We start from the raw sequence: 16,483 nt of genomic DNA, 5'->3' as shown, positions 1-16,483 counted from the left end.
TCCAGAGACATGAGTTCAAGTTCAACCACGATAGCTGGGGATTTTAAATTCAGTTAATTAAATTAATCTGAAATGAAAAGCTGGTATCAGTAATGGTGATCATTTAACTACCAGATTGTTGTAAAAGCCCAATTGGTTCACTAATGTTCTTTAGGAAAGGAAGTCTGCCATCCTTATCCTGTCTGACGTATATGTGAGTTCAATCTCACAGCAATGTGGTTGACTGGGCGGCACAGTGGTTAGCACCACAGCCTCACAGCTCTCGTGACCCAGGTTCGGTTCTGGGTACTGCCTGTGCAAGTTCTCCCTGTGACCGCGTGGGTTTCCTCCGGGTGCTCCAGTTTCCTCCCACATGCCAAAGACTTGCGGGTTAATAGGTAAATTGGCCATTGTAAAAAAAATTGCCCCTAGTGTAGGTAGGTGGTAGGAGAATTGAGGGAAGGTGGGAATGTGAGAGGGAAAATGGGATGAATGTCGGATTAGTATAAATGGATGGTTGATGGTCGTCACAGACTCGGTGGGCCGAAGGGCCTGTTTCGGTGCTGTATTTCTCAATGACTCTATGACTCTTAATTGACTGCTGAAAGGGCCTAGCAAGCCAATCAGTTGTCAAGAAAGAGGATCATCACCACCGCCTCCATCTCCAAGGCAATTAAGGATGGGCAATAAAGGCGGGCCTTGCCAATGACATCCACATCCTGTGAATTAATTTTTTTTAAAAGTAGCGACTGTATTTGAGATATGTCCTGTGCACCCAACTAAATGAAGCGGCTTGCATGGCCTTGATGTTTATAAAGGGGAATTTTTCTGTTTATTAGCAGGCTATTGCAGCTGTTCTATAACTCTAGAGTATGGCTTTTTCAAAACTACAAATTTAGTTGCGCAAGGAAAACAAACCATTTATCCACTTGGTCTTTGTTCTTCAGCGACCCTGGATCAGTACATGGGGCTTAAATCATTCTGCTATGGTAAGTAGCGCTACTGCACTGAAATTGAAATTTTTGTTGCATTTACAGATTAATGAATGCATTGTTTGTGGAAAAAACACTTTTTTTTTAAAAAGTAAATTTCAGCAGAGTAGCGTTACTTCTGGTCAGTAATGGGCAACATTTTTTTTCTTTATCAAGAGCTTTTATCACAGTATGACAAAACATTCTTTCTACAAGTGAACTAACTTTGTATGAGTAAAGATTTGCTTCATTTACCTGTGAACCACCAAAGTTTATTGGTAGCCTGAAGTGGTGACTTTTAAAAGCTGCTGGTAGATTGCAGCTGTGATCTTACCAACATTTAAATCTTATTACATGTAAATTATATTTCTTGTCTTATTTGTAACTGACCACCCAGTTGCTGCTACTTTTCCTGAGGTATAACTTGTTACCTTTTTGCACTTTTTTTTTTATTTTACAGTTCTATCACTATAAGAACACTAGAATTTTTAAGAATGGGAAAAATAAATTAGGTCCAACAAGCTGCTCCTTGTTTTATAGATAAACTCCTCACCAATTCCTCTTTGCTACTTCCCTTAATCTCCCCATCTCCCTCCAGAAACACATTTAATTATCTCCTCCTTCGCATTAATACTTAAATGACCTTTTTTGATAACTTTCGACAACATAATCAGCCTTTTGGGTAGAAAAAAACTTTTGAAGTTATCCAGCTTCCTTTCTTACTCCTGATTCTCCTCCTAATTTGTAGGTTGTGAAACCACCAATTAAGCTCCATTTTTTTCTCCCCCCAATTATGTCCACAATCTTCAATATTTCAACTGCTACTTCTCACCATATCCTCCTCTAAAGTAGAAAAGCCACATTTTTGATCCTTTTTTCAGAACTTAAATTCCTGATGTGCAGAATCGCCACTGTTGCTTATGTCTGTATCCCTAGGGCAGACATAACCATAAAGATTGGGTCTGGCTAGTGTCTCAGACAACCATATATAACCAGTCTTCATTTGTATCCTGCTAATGCAAGCGTGTGCTTTTTCTTACTGCATCTTAGTGCTGTGTTGATGATTTCATCTATTTAGCTTCTAATAGTCACTGTTCTGTGAAAATTGTGATGCTTTGACTTGATTTTCACTGATAACATAACCTAGATCGTTTATTTTCCTCATATTCTATAGAGGCTATTGCCCAATGGATGCAATACCTCGGGCTCTAGTCACTTCTAAAGGCGTTGTAAGCGTGCTGTTCTCTATTCTGTTCCATTTCCCCATCCCCGCTTAGTTAACCCTAGGATTCTGAGAAAGACAGAATGGTTGCTTATGGATGCTGATGCCATTGCTTTAACTATTTGCCAGTGACGCACTGGAGGCAACAAGGAGCTGCCATCTTAAACAAACAATTTGTCAAACTGTTCTTCCCATTAGATGTTGAAGTTACAATGGTGAAGATTTAGTTTGAATGTGAGCTTTTAGTCTGAAATGCTGATGCTCCAGCATCACTCCCACTCACTGAATGATTTATACATTCACAAAATATTTGGCTCCTTCAATGGTTCACTATGTAAATGCACCACTTGCATGGTTACTGAGCCAAACAGACCAGTAAAGGCCACACTTCAGTTTTTACTCTGTTTAGAGCTAACCGATCTCCATCAGGGCAGGAATAGAGGTATTACAACAGCTTCAGTGTCCCCCGGGCCAGGGAGAAAACATTACCAAAGATCCTCACTCCTGATCATTATCCAGTCACTCCTGATGGCAAGTTTGTGGGGGTAGGACTGGATTGGACTCTACTGCGATGCCTGCCTTGCCTCTCCACCCAAGCAAACGACCTTTTGACTTTCACTACCTAAACATAAGCACGAAGAGCGAACACTGAGGTGAGATAGCAGAGAACTATACCCCAGTATTGCACACCGACAAGAGGAGGAAACTGGGAAGAGAGTAAAAACCCTTATTTCTATATAATCCAGTGGTAACGTACCTTTCGGAAAATCATCCAAGCAAAAAACAATTGAGCCCTTTCACTAGAATGAGGCCAAGTGAAGTTGCCTGGTTCCGACTGAAAATGTGGAAATTCCTGAAATAGTCAGTCAGTGAGTTAAGGTTTCCCACCTGTTTCCCTTTTTCAGTTTTCACCATATTCTGCCCTGAACTGCCAGTTGGACTAACCTTCCTTCGTGGTGTCAGTTAAATTTGACCTCGGTGGGCATTCTGTGATTGAAGTTCACATTTAAAAAAGACATACCGTTAAGAGAGTTCACTTGTCATATGACCAGCCTTTCTGAGTCTGAACACTGATGATAGAAATAAGGTGGAAGTTTAATTCATTATAGTTATGTATAACTTAGTAAAAAGACCTTTACCATTCATCTAATTGCATTTTTCCCTTTATTGCTCAATTTTAGATTTTGTTTGGGGGTTTATTTCATTCCCTTCCCAAAAAAAACTTTGAATGTTATGCCCAAGTAGATGATAAACTTTGACCTACGCGCCCCCCCCCCCCCCCACCCCCCCACCATCCCATGTCTGTGATGAATACCCTCGGGTCAACTACCCTTTAACTCCATCCCAAAAGAATGATTTGCACCTCCCCTGCTCACTCTGCCCCCCTCATCAATGCTCCTTAAAAGGCACTCCATCCCTACTGTTACAGAAGTCGTAACATTTTGTCCCGGGCACGTTTTCATTTTACCTGTGAGTCTCTGGGTGCTTTTTATAGGCAGATTATCTAAGTTTTTTTTTTATTATAGGACTCTTCAAGTCAGCAAGGAAGAAACTCTTGTAATTCTGCTTTATGATCTTTCGGGTATCTCAAAGCACTTCACAACCAATGGGCCACTTTTGAAGTGTGGTAACTATTATGTAACCAAAGGATTTTCATCCTTTGTGTCTGAGCCCAAACCTGGTTGAGAAATGAAAGTCTTTTACTCACTGTCACAGAGGCCCTTAAATCCAATAAAAGTTGGTGCATAATAAAATCCAACATTAATTGTATGAGAAATAGATTTTTTTGTAGCTATATTTTGACTTTTTTCTAAATAGCTTATATTCTAAACATCACAGTCTGATTATTAGCTTTTTTTTGTTAAAACCCTATATTTTTTTTAAAGGCATTGGGAATGGAAATGCAGAAAAATAACTACCAGTAAGATACTGCACTAATATACTCTGCATAGTGATTGTTGCCCATCACAACTTTTGGTACTGTAGCTCTGTTGGTAGAATGGGATTTTATTTGTTGTTTTTAGTTGCCAGCTGGCAGTGCCCAGTAAACTGATTACATGTGTTGATTTTTATTTGCAGGTTCTGATAGCTCGGAGTTTATTCATGCAAATGAAAATGGGGAGTTTTCTCCAAGCTGCAAGCGACTCAAGACTGGAAAAGAACCACAAAATGATGATGAGATGGTGGGTAACCAAGTGGAATCTACTGCAAGGCGGCTTAACATGTTCACAGACTGCTATGATGGGTCCCCTCAGCAGACAAATGGTTTTGTCAATCAGAACAGTATGGAAGCCAATGTGAACATCATATTGGAAGAAGACCGCAATTTTGAGGAAACCAAAGTGCTAGATGATAAACTGTATAAATGTTCTTACTGCAATTATACAACTAATCAGTTGAGCAAGATTAAGTGTCATTTCCTGATTCATGACGGCCAGAAGCCTTTGAGATGTGACAGTGCAAATGGCCAATTAGGAGCCCTTGTGCAAACGCACACTCAGAAAAAGACCTTCAAATGCAGCTACTGTCATTTTGCCTGTGATCGTATGATAACCTTAACTCGACACAAAAAGAAGCACACGAAGAATAAGCCTCCATTTCAACTAAAAGAGAGCACTGCTTCAAAGAAACTCTTGCCCTTGCCAGCAGCCTGTGATACATCCACCCTTGGAAGTGAACAGAAGAAGTTTTACAACTGCTCATATTGCAGCTATACATCATTATTGACGGGGAATCTACAGCGTCACATTCGAATCCACCTTGGAGAAAAGCCCTTTAAGTGTGACCAGTGCTACTATGCAACTGGCCAATCCGGCAACTTGAAGCGACATAAGCTAACTCATACCCAGAAAAAGTCTTTCACATGCAACCAGTGTGATTATGCATCTGGTCAGATGGGAAATCTGAAACGTCATATGCTGATACACACAAGGAAAAAATGCTTCAAATGTGGCCAGTGTGACTATATGGGGGATAGTATGGCAGATTTAATGCGGCACAAACAAAACCACAAAGACGACAAAAGTTTACTACAAAATAATGAACCAGATGCAACTTCAATGAATGCAAATGGTGAAGAGAAGCCTTATAAATGTTTATATTGTAGCTATGCGTCACCACTGCTTGGAAATCTCCAGCGACATACCCGCATTCATCTGGGAGAAAAACCCTTCAAGTGTGACAAATGTGATTATTCGTCCTGTCAAATGGGAAACCTTAAGCGTCATATGCTCACACACACACGTGAAAAAATGTTCAAATGTCGCCACTGCGTCTACAGCTGTAGTAACTTATTAGACTTAAAACAGCATAAAGAGACTCATGTAAAGGAAAAGCTTCAACAAGTTAAGGAAAAGCATCTACAGGGTAAGCGAAGAGTCACCAACAAAGCCTCAATTCATACTCCTGAGCAACTTGCAACAAACATTGGGGAGGAAAAGCCTTACAAATGTTTATATTGTGATTATACATCATTACTTTTGGGGAACCTCCAAAGACACACTCGAATTCACCTGGGAGAGAAACCCTTCAAATGTGACCAATGCGACTATGCAACTTATCAGTCGGGGCACCTTAAGAGGCACAGACAGACCCACGCACACACAAAATCACTCAAGTGTCGCTTGTGTGACTATGTCTGTGATAACATGGCAGATCTAAAGGAGCACCAACAAGAGCACACTGAGAAAAGCGGAAGTGGAGAAAAGAAGCCTTACAAATGTACATACTGTAATTATGTATCTTCTTTATCAGGGAACTTGCAACGGCACATCCGGATTCATCTGGGAGAAAAGCCTTTCAAATGTGACCAGTGCGAATATGCATCTCACCAGTCAGGAAATCTAAAGCGTCACATATTAACTCATACTCGGCCCAAATCGTTCAAATGTGGCATCTGCTACTGTACCTGCAACAGTGCAGTGGAATTAAAAGAACATAAGGAGAGTCATGTCAGGAAAGAATTGCTGTTTCAGGGCGATGAGGATGGGAAGGAAAAAGCCCAAGAACTATATTCCTGCAAGCTGTGTAGCTTTGTCTCTGAGTACCCTGGCCACCTCATGCGGCACATGAAGACGCACAATGCAGAGAAGCCCTACAAGTGTCACTACTGTGAATATGCAACAGTGCAACAAGGTAACCTTAAACGGCACATATTGATCCACACTGGGGAAAAACCCTTCAGATGTGATGAGTGTAATTACACCTGTAGCCGCATGGAGAATTTGAAGCGACACAAGCAAATTCATGCAGAAAAGGCATTCTTGGGGGAAGGCAGCAATTCAGTGAAATCTGAGAAACCCTTTTGTTGTGTGTTGTGTGATTTTAAAGCCCAGTACCCAAGTATCCTTGCAAGGCACATGAAGACACATGTGGATGTGACCAGGAAAATCCTGGGAGCCCAACGGGTTCGCACAGGTAAAAGGCCTTTCCGATGTGGCCACTGCACCTACTCTACTTGCAGTATGACCAGCTGGAATGAGCACATGCAAAATCATGTGGGCAATGAAGGGGGGCCACCGAACAAGGAAGAAAGTGAAAATATCCAGAAACATTTTTCTTGCAATCTGTGTGACTTCATCACGCAACACCCGAACGATTTAATGGGGCACATGAAAACACACAGCACAGGCTCTGTGTCCAGTGATCCCCAGTCCCTTTCCAAAGAGACAATTGTACATCAAAGTAGTGAAAACATCTTCTCTTGTAAATTATGCAGTTTTGTCACCCAGTACCCCAACCACTTCATAATGCACATGAAAGCACACATGAAAACACATAGCAACAGCAATAGTGAGTACCAATGTTCCCACTGCACCTATACCACCAAGCAATCCGGGAACTTCAAACGCCATATCCAGGTTCACTTGGGTGTAAGGCCGTTTAAATGCAACAAGTGCAACTATGCATCTATTAATTTTGCAAACTTGAAGAGGCATTTGCAAACACACATGAAACAAACATCTAGCCAATTGGATTCTTCGTCTTCTGACATGGCTGACCTGGTACAACCGGACAGCATTAGCATAAAAAAAGAGATAGAGAATGGTCTATGTTCACAGGAAGATAACCTTGAAAGTCATGATGAATCTCCCTCCTGTGAGTCAAGTGCTCCTTTCCCCAGCCGTATTTCAAGGAATCTGAAACGAAAGAGACAGTATAAATGTTCGCAGTGCTATTATGAAACTATAGAGTTGGGGAACCTCAACCGACACATCAGGAGCCACAAAGGGGAAAAGCCCTTTAAGTGTAGCCAGTGCAATTATGCTTCCACCCAATTGGTCAATGTCAAACGACACCTTCGAACACATGCAAGAAAGGAAACCTATCAGTGCACGCAGTGTGAGTTTGTATGTGACAGCAAGGCAGCCTTTAAACGCCACAAGCAGAATCATGTGGTAAGTCTGGAGGTAAAGCAAGAAGGGGAGAATGAGAATAGCCTTAGCAAAGAACAGAAAGTCTTCTCTTGCAAGTTGTGCAACTTTGTCTCGCAGTACCAGAGCAACCTCATAAGACACATGAACATACACAGCTACAGAAGGCCATATAAATGTTCACAGTGTAACTATGTCTCTGCCCAGCTAGGCAACCTCAAGCGGCATATGAGGAACCATATAAAGCAAGAAACTTTCCAGTGTGATCAGTGCAACTACTCATGCGCTTCAATGACTAACCTCAAGCGACATGCCAGGGTTCACACAAGTTAAAGTCTAATTGTGCAATAAATTGGAACAAGCTGGGTCGTTGTGATGGGCAGCACTCAAAATCTTGATCGACACAGACATGAGGAGTGGTGCAGAACCATAGAGATGTTTCCTGTACATGTCCTAGTGAAGTAACGTAAAAAGGTGTAGTGGTGGACTTGTGTGGACGAGGGAACCCTCCAATTGCAAGCACCTCCACAAGACTGAAGAGACTCAGTGGAGCCAAAATAATATAAACTCGTTTCCGATGAACAGGAGGCTTTGTGCCACTTTTACATCTTTACTTGAAATCATTGTAAATCCTAAATGTATCAGTATGCACATCAATAAGTTTTATTTGTTTAACACACAGTAGAATGAAGCCTGCCATTCTGGTCACTTTGGTGGAATGTCCACCTGTCTTAAGCATTTTTGTTGCAACCAGTAAGTTTCAGTCACGAAAGTAAAACTGGAGGCCATAAATTTGTCAGTGAAAAGTCAATTTAAAATGGATATATTGGGAAGAGCTTTACTCAAGTAATAAATGCTTGGTATGTTAGAGAAAAAAAACTAAGGGGCATTCATAATATAATTATAATGGGACAGTTTGGGTGCTGAAGAGATGCACTGAATGTGTTTTTCCCCTCATACATGGCTTTTCTTATGTTACATTTTCTCGTGTTTAAAATGATGTAAATAGGCATTAATAGATAAATAGCCTAATGAATGTACGTTAGCAGATGGAAGATGCTGCAGTTCCATTATGGTCTTGCAGTGATCAGTGACTGGCTGAATATACAAAGTTGTACATGTACCTTTTTTTTCCCCTCGGGAGACTGAACCTCTTCAGCTTTCCCAGCAATACTACAGTAGATTTACACTGGGATTTAGATTAAATTTGAATAGAGTGCTTAATCACATTAAAAGCAAAGCATGGATTATGATTTTTTTGATAATTTATATATTTAGTTTTGATTGGAGAGCTTCATTTAATATTATGTGCTTCTAAAATACATCTTGCCATGTGGCTGTTAATTTGACATGCCAAAATGTACCACTTACAGCAGCAATTGTGATTAAGAGAAGGTCAAGAGGATATTTGATAGAGGTGCTCAAATTCATGAGGGGTCTGCACAGAGTAGATGGGGAGAGACTGTTCCCATTGGCAGAAGAGTCGAGAATCAGAGGGCACTGATTTAAGGCGACATGATGAAAAGCTTTTTTGCGCAGCGTGTGGTTAGGAGCGGGAATGCACTGCCTGAGAGTGTGGTGGAGGCATATTCGATTGTGGCTTTCAAAAGGGAATTAGATAATTATCTGAAGAGAGAGAATTTGCAGGGTCATAGGAAAAGGACTGGTGAGTGGGGTTAGGTCAGTTGCTTTTGCAGAGAGGCACACAGATACGACAGGCTGAATAGGCTCCTTCTGTGCTGTAACCATTCTAAGTACAGACTTGTCCATGAAATGTTGTTTTATCTACAACAGACATGCTATGGGGATACCCTTTAAATCCTCACTTGTGTTCCCCATGAATTGTAAATTTAGCAATTTCAGTCAGTTTGGAATGAATTCCATAACAGATCCGAATCTGGTTTTATTAGAATTTGAACAGTCTGGTTGCACTCTAAGTGGAATGCTTCCTTCAGGCCAGTAAGACAAAAAAAAACTTGTTAATCTAGGGTGTAATGTGCAGATTCTGTATCTTGTGTAATAACACTACAACATCCTATGTGTCATTGCGTGAAGCACTCTGGGAATTCCAGTTACACTGCAGCAAGCCAGATGACTGAAAACCCAGAAGCAAATCAAATGTGTTGTTTTGGTTTCAATTTTAAATAGTTCAGGAGTAACCTTAAATAAGTTCCAATTCAGCAAGCACTGATAATTAATCTGGGTTTCAGGTAGAGGCGGTGCCCTTTAACGTGGTGCATGCGTCACAGATCCATGCAACCTCAATGAAACTTGATATGTACAAACAGCTCAGGAATGGTATACCTTGTTTACGCTTTGACTCGGGGACTGTCATATAGACTCAGCCATCAATTCTGCACAGGCAGGATGAGTTAAATTCCATTGTTTTATACTGGTGGGCAGCTCTGCTAAGAAGCACCAAACTTCATTTGTTTTGATTTAAATTTTGAAAGTGCATATTAACTGTAAATTTTTAACCTTTAGCGTTTGCAGCCACTGCATGAGAGGATAAAGTGGTGGGGGTGGTTAAGTGGGAGGAGAATGTCACATGGACTTGTATCACTCGACCACTTGTCAAGCCTGCACGTTAGAGATCTGAATCATAATGGTGTGGCTTATATTGGCTGTTTTCCACAAATACTACCCAAACTGCTGAGTGTTTCGTGCATTTTCTGTTTTTGTATTGGCAAATTGAGGTTGTATCTCGACCAGTTGCCATGAGAAAATGGCGAGCTAGGCTCAAATTTGGCAGAGTCAGACTATTTCCATCACACAAATAACAAACTTTCCACTTCTGAATTCATCCCCCAGGAGAGCACTTGCTGAAACTATTCTTGTGGCTTTTGTGAAACAAAGCACGATCTTATTTTCTAAATTATTAATTTTACTCGCAAAAATAAGTATTTAAGCCACGTGCTGTTGTGCTGTGGAGAAAAACTATTCTGTAGGATTTTTTCAGTAGTATGATCAAACAATAGTTCTGAGCATACATAGCCTGTAGTTTTGATAAGATAAATGCTACAAACCTTTCATTAAAAATGAAACCTACATTTAAGTAAAGCGAGATGTTGAAATAACCAATGGAAATAACTTTATTCAGAATTGCAAGTGCAGCTTGAGATTGTCGATAGCTAACACAATATTTTAATAGTAAATATCCATTTATTCTGGTGGCTACTGGATGTATTGTAATAGGTCATAATTTACTGTAAATATAACAGTGAGGCCAACACTGCTCACTGCTGTTAATGCCAGAAGGTGCAGCAATTTCAGGCAAGGGCAAATATGGAGTTAAGCATAAAATTCTGGAGGTTGTTGTCCGAGATGTACTGCTTCACTGTAAACAGCGCGGAAGTCACACCTCACTGTCCTGGCTTATCATATAACTGCATTGAACAGTGTGACGTTCCTGTGCCTACATGGTAGATACAAACTAAACTCTCCACAGAAAGTTGGAGCTTGTCCAATTCAGTCTAAGTACCCTTTCTAACTTTGTGTTAAGTCTTAATTACTGCCAAACAACCTCTCTGGCACTGAAAATTAACCTTTAAAAGTATGGTGTCCCATTCCTTCAGCCTTTAATGGTGGTTGTTGGAGATATTTTTTTCTTTCCCTCAATCCAATTTTTATTTCTTTATTTGAGTTAGTATCCTGCCAAAGTTCTAGGTGTGTCGTCAGTTACTGCTGTAACTTTGTCATTCACATTAAGTGCACTGCAATTTGACTGACTTATTCTGAAGGCAAACTGACAACCAGACATCTTTAATATTTGACAGAAATACTGTTTTTAAAAAAAAAATTCATTGATCATGATTTCCATTAATTTTCAAAATTATTAAGAACAACATGGGTTAAATTCAGAGGTGCCCAGAAAAGAGAAATCCAGCAAAAAAGACTATATTAGTAATTTTCATAAACTTTTTAAAAAGTTAGGTTTTCGCTGATCTCGTATTTCCCATGGAATTGTTTAGGTAATAGCAAAACTACAGGTGATATGCTGTCAAAACACAATAGATTCCTTGTGCGAAGCTGAGAGAATAGATAATCCAGATAGTGTTGGGAACTCAACTTCTTCACAAGACATTAGTACTTGGTAATTTTTTTTGTGTGTGAGCTTAAAGTGTAATTTATTTTTGCCTTTTTATAATTAACCATTTGCTGTAGAAATCTGTTAACCTAGATCGATTAGTGCGCTGTCACAGTTCCAGTATATTGTGATGTAAAATAAAAGCTAAGGAATGTCATAGCCAGCCAAATCTAATACTGTAATCTGGACTGCATGCTTTATGTACTGTTACTGGAATGCTGACTGAGCAACACCCCTGTGCAGGATCATGGAATGTAACCAAAGGTTAACTCTGAAGCAAAAGAAAAATGTGATTATTGGTTTGAAATGATTAATGATCTTAACAAGCTGGCATTCAAGCACATATAGTACTGTATGTTTTCTTTTAAGAAACTGTTTGAAACAACGATATCTGTGTACTTCTAACAGAAGTAGTTGCAAATCACTGCTCACATTGCCCCTTCAGAGAAACAGGATAATTGGAAATGCAATTACTGAAACATTTTGTTGCTTTTCTGCACGTATTACTGGATTAAGATTTCTTCTACTGTTGTAAAAGTAAGAATTTAAGCCATTTAAGCACATCATTGTCTTCTAATTTAATATTTACATTTCCAGAATCTTAGTGCAATTACTGTTATGCAAATTATAAACTGTCTGCGAAAAGTAGCATGTTAACAGGGTTCTAAAACTATTACCCAACAATGTCAGAAAGTGACTGATATATAGAGGAGGTACAATAACAAGGCATGGAAAATGGTCTGTATCTCAGCGGTGGCTTGATCTGATGACTTGTGAACAAAGCAGTCAGAAGTGAAATATAGACATTGTGATTATAGATTATATCCAACAGTGCTTAATCAAGTTGACTGCATGCTAGGCATCAGTAACTAAAGATAGCTGCAAATCCATGTCTTAAATATGAACTGAGATTGTGGATTGATTCTGGTCAAATCACTAAAATTATTTTCTGGTAGTGCTGTCTCTTCATAGTCGTCATGTCATTTCCTTAAAGGTGTTAAATCTAACATGGTGACTATGTCCTGGTTTGCCCTGGGTATCATCCATCTACACAGTAATCTTGGATACTAAATCTTGAGCAGCCACTTCACATTTTTTCCAGTTAATGTTTCAAGCAAAGATGGATCTTGGTGTATTACTTTCAACTAAAATGTAATCTGAAAATTAAATGCTTTCTGTAACCAAAAAAGTACATAAGTTATAAAAATTGAATCAAGCTTATAACTTTAAAAGGATTATTTGATCTGAATAATTCAAAAACTGTTTGCTACCAAAGACACTTGATATCAAGCTGAAGGCACTGGATACTGCAAAGGCTATGGGCCCCGACAATATACTGGCTGTAGTACTGAAGACTTGTGCTCCAGAACTAGCAGCGCCCTAGCCAAGCTGTTCCAATACAGCTACAACACTGGCATCCACCTGACAATGTGGAAAACTGCCTAGGTTTGTCCTGTCCACAAAAAGTAGAACAAATCTGATCTAGTCAATACTGTCCCATCAATCTACTCTTAATCGTGATGGAAGGTGTCGTCGACAGTGCTATCAAGCAGCACTTATTCAGCAATAACCTGCTCCCTGATGCTCAGTTTGGGTTCTGCCAGGACCACACGGCTCCTGACCTCATTACAGCCCTGGTCCAAACATGGACAAAAGAGCTGAATTCGTGAGGTGAGAGTAACTGCCCTTGACATCAAGGCAGCATTTGACCAAGTGTGGCATCAAGGACCGCCAGCAAAATTGTAATCAATGGGAATCGGGGAAAACGCTCCACTGGTTGGAGTCATACCTGGTACAAAGGAAGATGGTTTGTGGTTATTGGAGGCCAATAATGTCAACCCAGAACATTTCTGCAGGAGTTCCTCAGGGTAGTGTCCTGGGCCCAACCATCTTCAGTTCCTTCATCAATGACCTTCCCTCCATCATAAGGTCAGAAGTGGGATGTTTGCTTATGATTGCACAATGTTCAGCACCATTCGTGACGATTCAGATACTGAAATAGTCTGCACCCGAGTGCACAGAGACCTGGACCGCATTCATGCTTGGGCTGATATGTGGCAAGTAACATTTGTGCCATGCAAGTGCCAGGCAATGACCATCTCCCCTTGACATTCAATGGCATTATCATTGCTGGATCTCCCACTATCAAAATCCTGGGGGTTACCATTGACTAGAAACTAAACTGGAACAGTCACATAAATATTATGGCTACAAGAGCAGTTCCGAGGCTAGGAATCCTGTGGCGAGTAACTCACCTCCTGACTCCCCAAAACCTGTCCGCCATCTACAAGGCACAAGTCAGGAGTGTGATGGAATACTCTCCACTTGCCTGAATGTGTGCAGTTCCAACAACACTCCAGCTTGACCCATCATCCAGTACAAAGCAGCCTGCTTGATCAGCATTCCATCCACACCTTCAACATTCACTCCTTCCATCACCAGTGCACAGTGGTAGCAGTGTGTAATATCTACAAGATGCACTGCAACAACTCGCCAAATCTCCTTCAACAGCGCCTTCCAAGCCTGCGATCTCTATCACCTAGAAAGACAAGGGCAGCAGATGCATGGGAACACCATCACCTGTAAGTTCCCCTCCAAACCACACAACATCCTGATTTGGAACTATATCGCCGTTCCTTCACTGTTGGTTCAAAATCCTGGAACTCCCTCCCTAACAGCACTGTGGGTGTACCTACACAACGTGGACTGCAGCAGTTCAAGAAGGCGGCTCGCCACCACCTTCTCGAGGGCAGTTATGAATAGGCAATGAATGCTGACCTTGCCAGTGTCGCTCACATCCCATGAATGAAAAAAAGACGTTAAATACATTATACAGAATATCATTGTAAACCTTTAGGATTGCTTTCTTGCGATTTGCAGTTTTTTTTTAATGACCAAGGACTGGATGGCTCAAGTAAGGCTCCCGGTTCATATACAAGTTAGATTGGTCAGAATGTATTATTTATGATTGCTTTATAGTTTATCCTTGGTTCTTGCACCTATAAAAACCAAGAACCAGCAAACTACAGTTATTACAGACATTGCCTGATTCAAGTACATTGGTCTGCAGATCGAAAAAGTCAAATCCCAATCTGTATTCCCGCTGAATACACTGGCAGACCCTTTCATAATAGATGTTGGGTTGTTGCTTCACAGCTCTTCTGATCTGTGTTGCAATGGTTGTGTGAAGTGTGTGTTTTGGCCCATGGGAATATTGTATTTTCTCACTTGCTAAGTGCATTCTAATTCTATCTGCAGGTTTGCACATAATTATTGTAAATTTTTCAGTGAAATACTAGGTCAAAACCACAAAAAATTCACAAATCATTCTTCACAAAGTCTATAATATTGCAATGTTATAGTCACTAAATCTGTTAATGGACCAGTATGGTGACTAATAGGACATTTTAATAGACTTCCCTTCCCATTTCACCAAGTTTGTTTCTTTTTTCCTTCAGCAACAGTGTATAGGAATCCCTGTGATAGGGCAAACAATAGAAATAAGTCAAATGTTGGGCATTAAACTACCAGACAAATGATGTCCCTGTGCTTGCTAGTCTCTCAAACTAAGAGGGACAAGGCTGCTAAAGGTTGATTTGTTACATATATGCAAGTTGAGGAGCAGAGATGAAAATGGGCTTTAATTTCACTAATGAAAGACCTGAATAATTCTTCACACACCTGAACCACATTTCTCCAGTTTTGTTAGCAGCAATTTTAATTTATTTTCTGAAATATACAACATAACAAGCTGTGTACTAATGCTTGGCAGTGTATCCCAATGGCAAGTATGTGTCTTTTTCATTAACTGTTCTACATTAGAATTTCCTTTAATTGGGATGTGTAAACATAGAGTACTTAATCTTTACTGTTATATATTTGCCTGTTTTCTATATTAAATTACATACTTTTGCAGCTACAAAGTGCCTTTTTTGGTAATTCCCTTGTCTCCTTTTAGTTTAAAAAAAAATAGATCCACATAAATACATATCAGAAAATCATCAAAGTGCAAGGGAACGACAGGTTAATGATGAAGGGCCTAAAAATCATGTTTCAATTGTTAATCTTTTCCAGATGCTGATCTACCTGAACTTTTTCAGTATTTTAAGCCTATGGCTTATAACTCCAAAATTGCTTAGACTACAGCTGTTTCTCTGAAGAGGAAATAAACAGCTGTCAACAGTCTTTGGGCCCGGTTTTAACTGCCTTCACATGGCAGAAACCAGGCTCGGGGGGAGGGAGTGGAGATGAGGGTGGGTGGACAGTTAGTTAAATTAAAGGGAGTCAGTTAACTGCACCGATCCTGCTTCCTTCCTGCCATGTCCCTATTTTTGAACAGGTGAGCAGGACACCTGCAGGAAGGAAGTGGGGGGTCCTGCTTTAAATATGCAGACTGGGTCCGATGAAGTCACCTGGACCTGATCTGTAATATCTACCTGAGGTCTGAGCTGGGAGCAGTGTTGGCTGCCCTGTCAGCCAAACCTGTCAAGTCCTGGATCATAAGAGGCCTAGGAAATATTGGGGCATTGGATTTGGAGGAGAACTGAAGGGTTATCGAAGATTTTGTTTAAAACAAAAGTACCTTGAATTGGCAGCTGCATCAAGCACTGAAGAATTGCAAATGGAGCAGGCCTGGTGCTTGTTCTGCTCATTGCTGCCCATTTTCAGGTTGGACATTTTTTAGCTGTTCTTGGAGCACAGGATGTAGGTTCCCAACATGGAGTCTTGTAGCTGCCCATGCCGGTAAAAGAGTGCAAAGTGGTCTAATTTACACTCCAACTGTGGCTGTAGGATGTACTGCTGCAATTCATCAATTTAGTTTCATAGTACTTCACAGCCCTTTGACCTTTAC

The 16,483-nt window shown here is 40.4% G+C and overlaps 1 protein-coding gene across 1 annotated transcript in view; it reads left to right on the top strand.

The window, feature by feature from the left end:
* LOC137360866 (zinc finger protein 107-like) overlaps window positions 1-15,544 on the top strand; it is a 68,555-nt gene extending 53,011 nt beyond the window's left edge. Inside the window, exon 3 of the mRNA XM_068026025.1 lies at window positions 4,252-15,544. Coding sequence (XP_067882126.1) covers window positions 4,252-7,877 — 3,626 coding nt within the window. The 3' untranslated portion in view covers window positions 7,878-15,544. The remainder of the gene's footprint in view (window positions 1-4,251) is intronic.
* Window positions 15,545-16,483: the final 939 nt, after the last annotated feature.

The sequence above is a fragment of the Heterodontus francisci genome, chromosome 3 (assembly GCF_036365525.1).
Source record: "Heterodontus francisci isolate sHetFra1 chromosome 3, sHetFra1.hap1, whole genome shotgun sequence".
Classification (NCBI taxonomy): domain Eukaryota; kingdom Metazoa; phylum Chordata; class Chondrichthyes; order Heterodontiformes; family Heterodontidae; genus Heterodontus; species Heterodontus francisci.
This window is presented reverse-complemented; position numbering and strand designations above follow the sequence as displayed.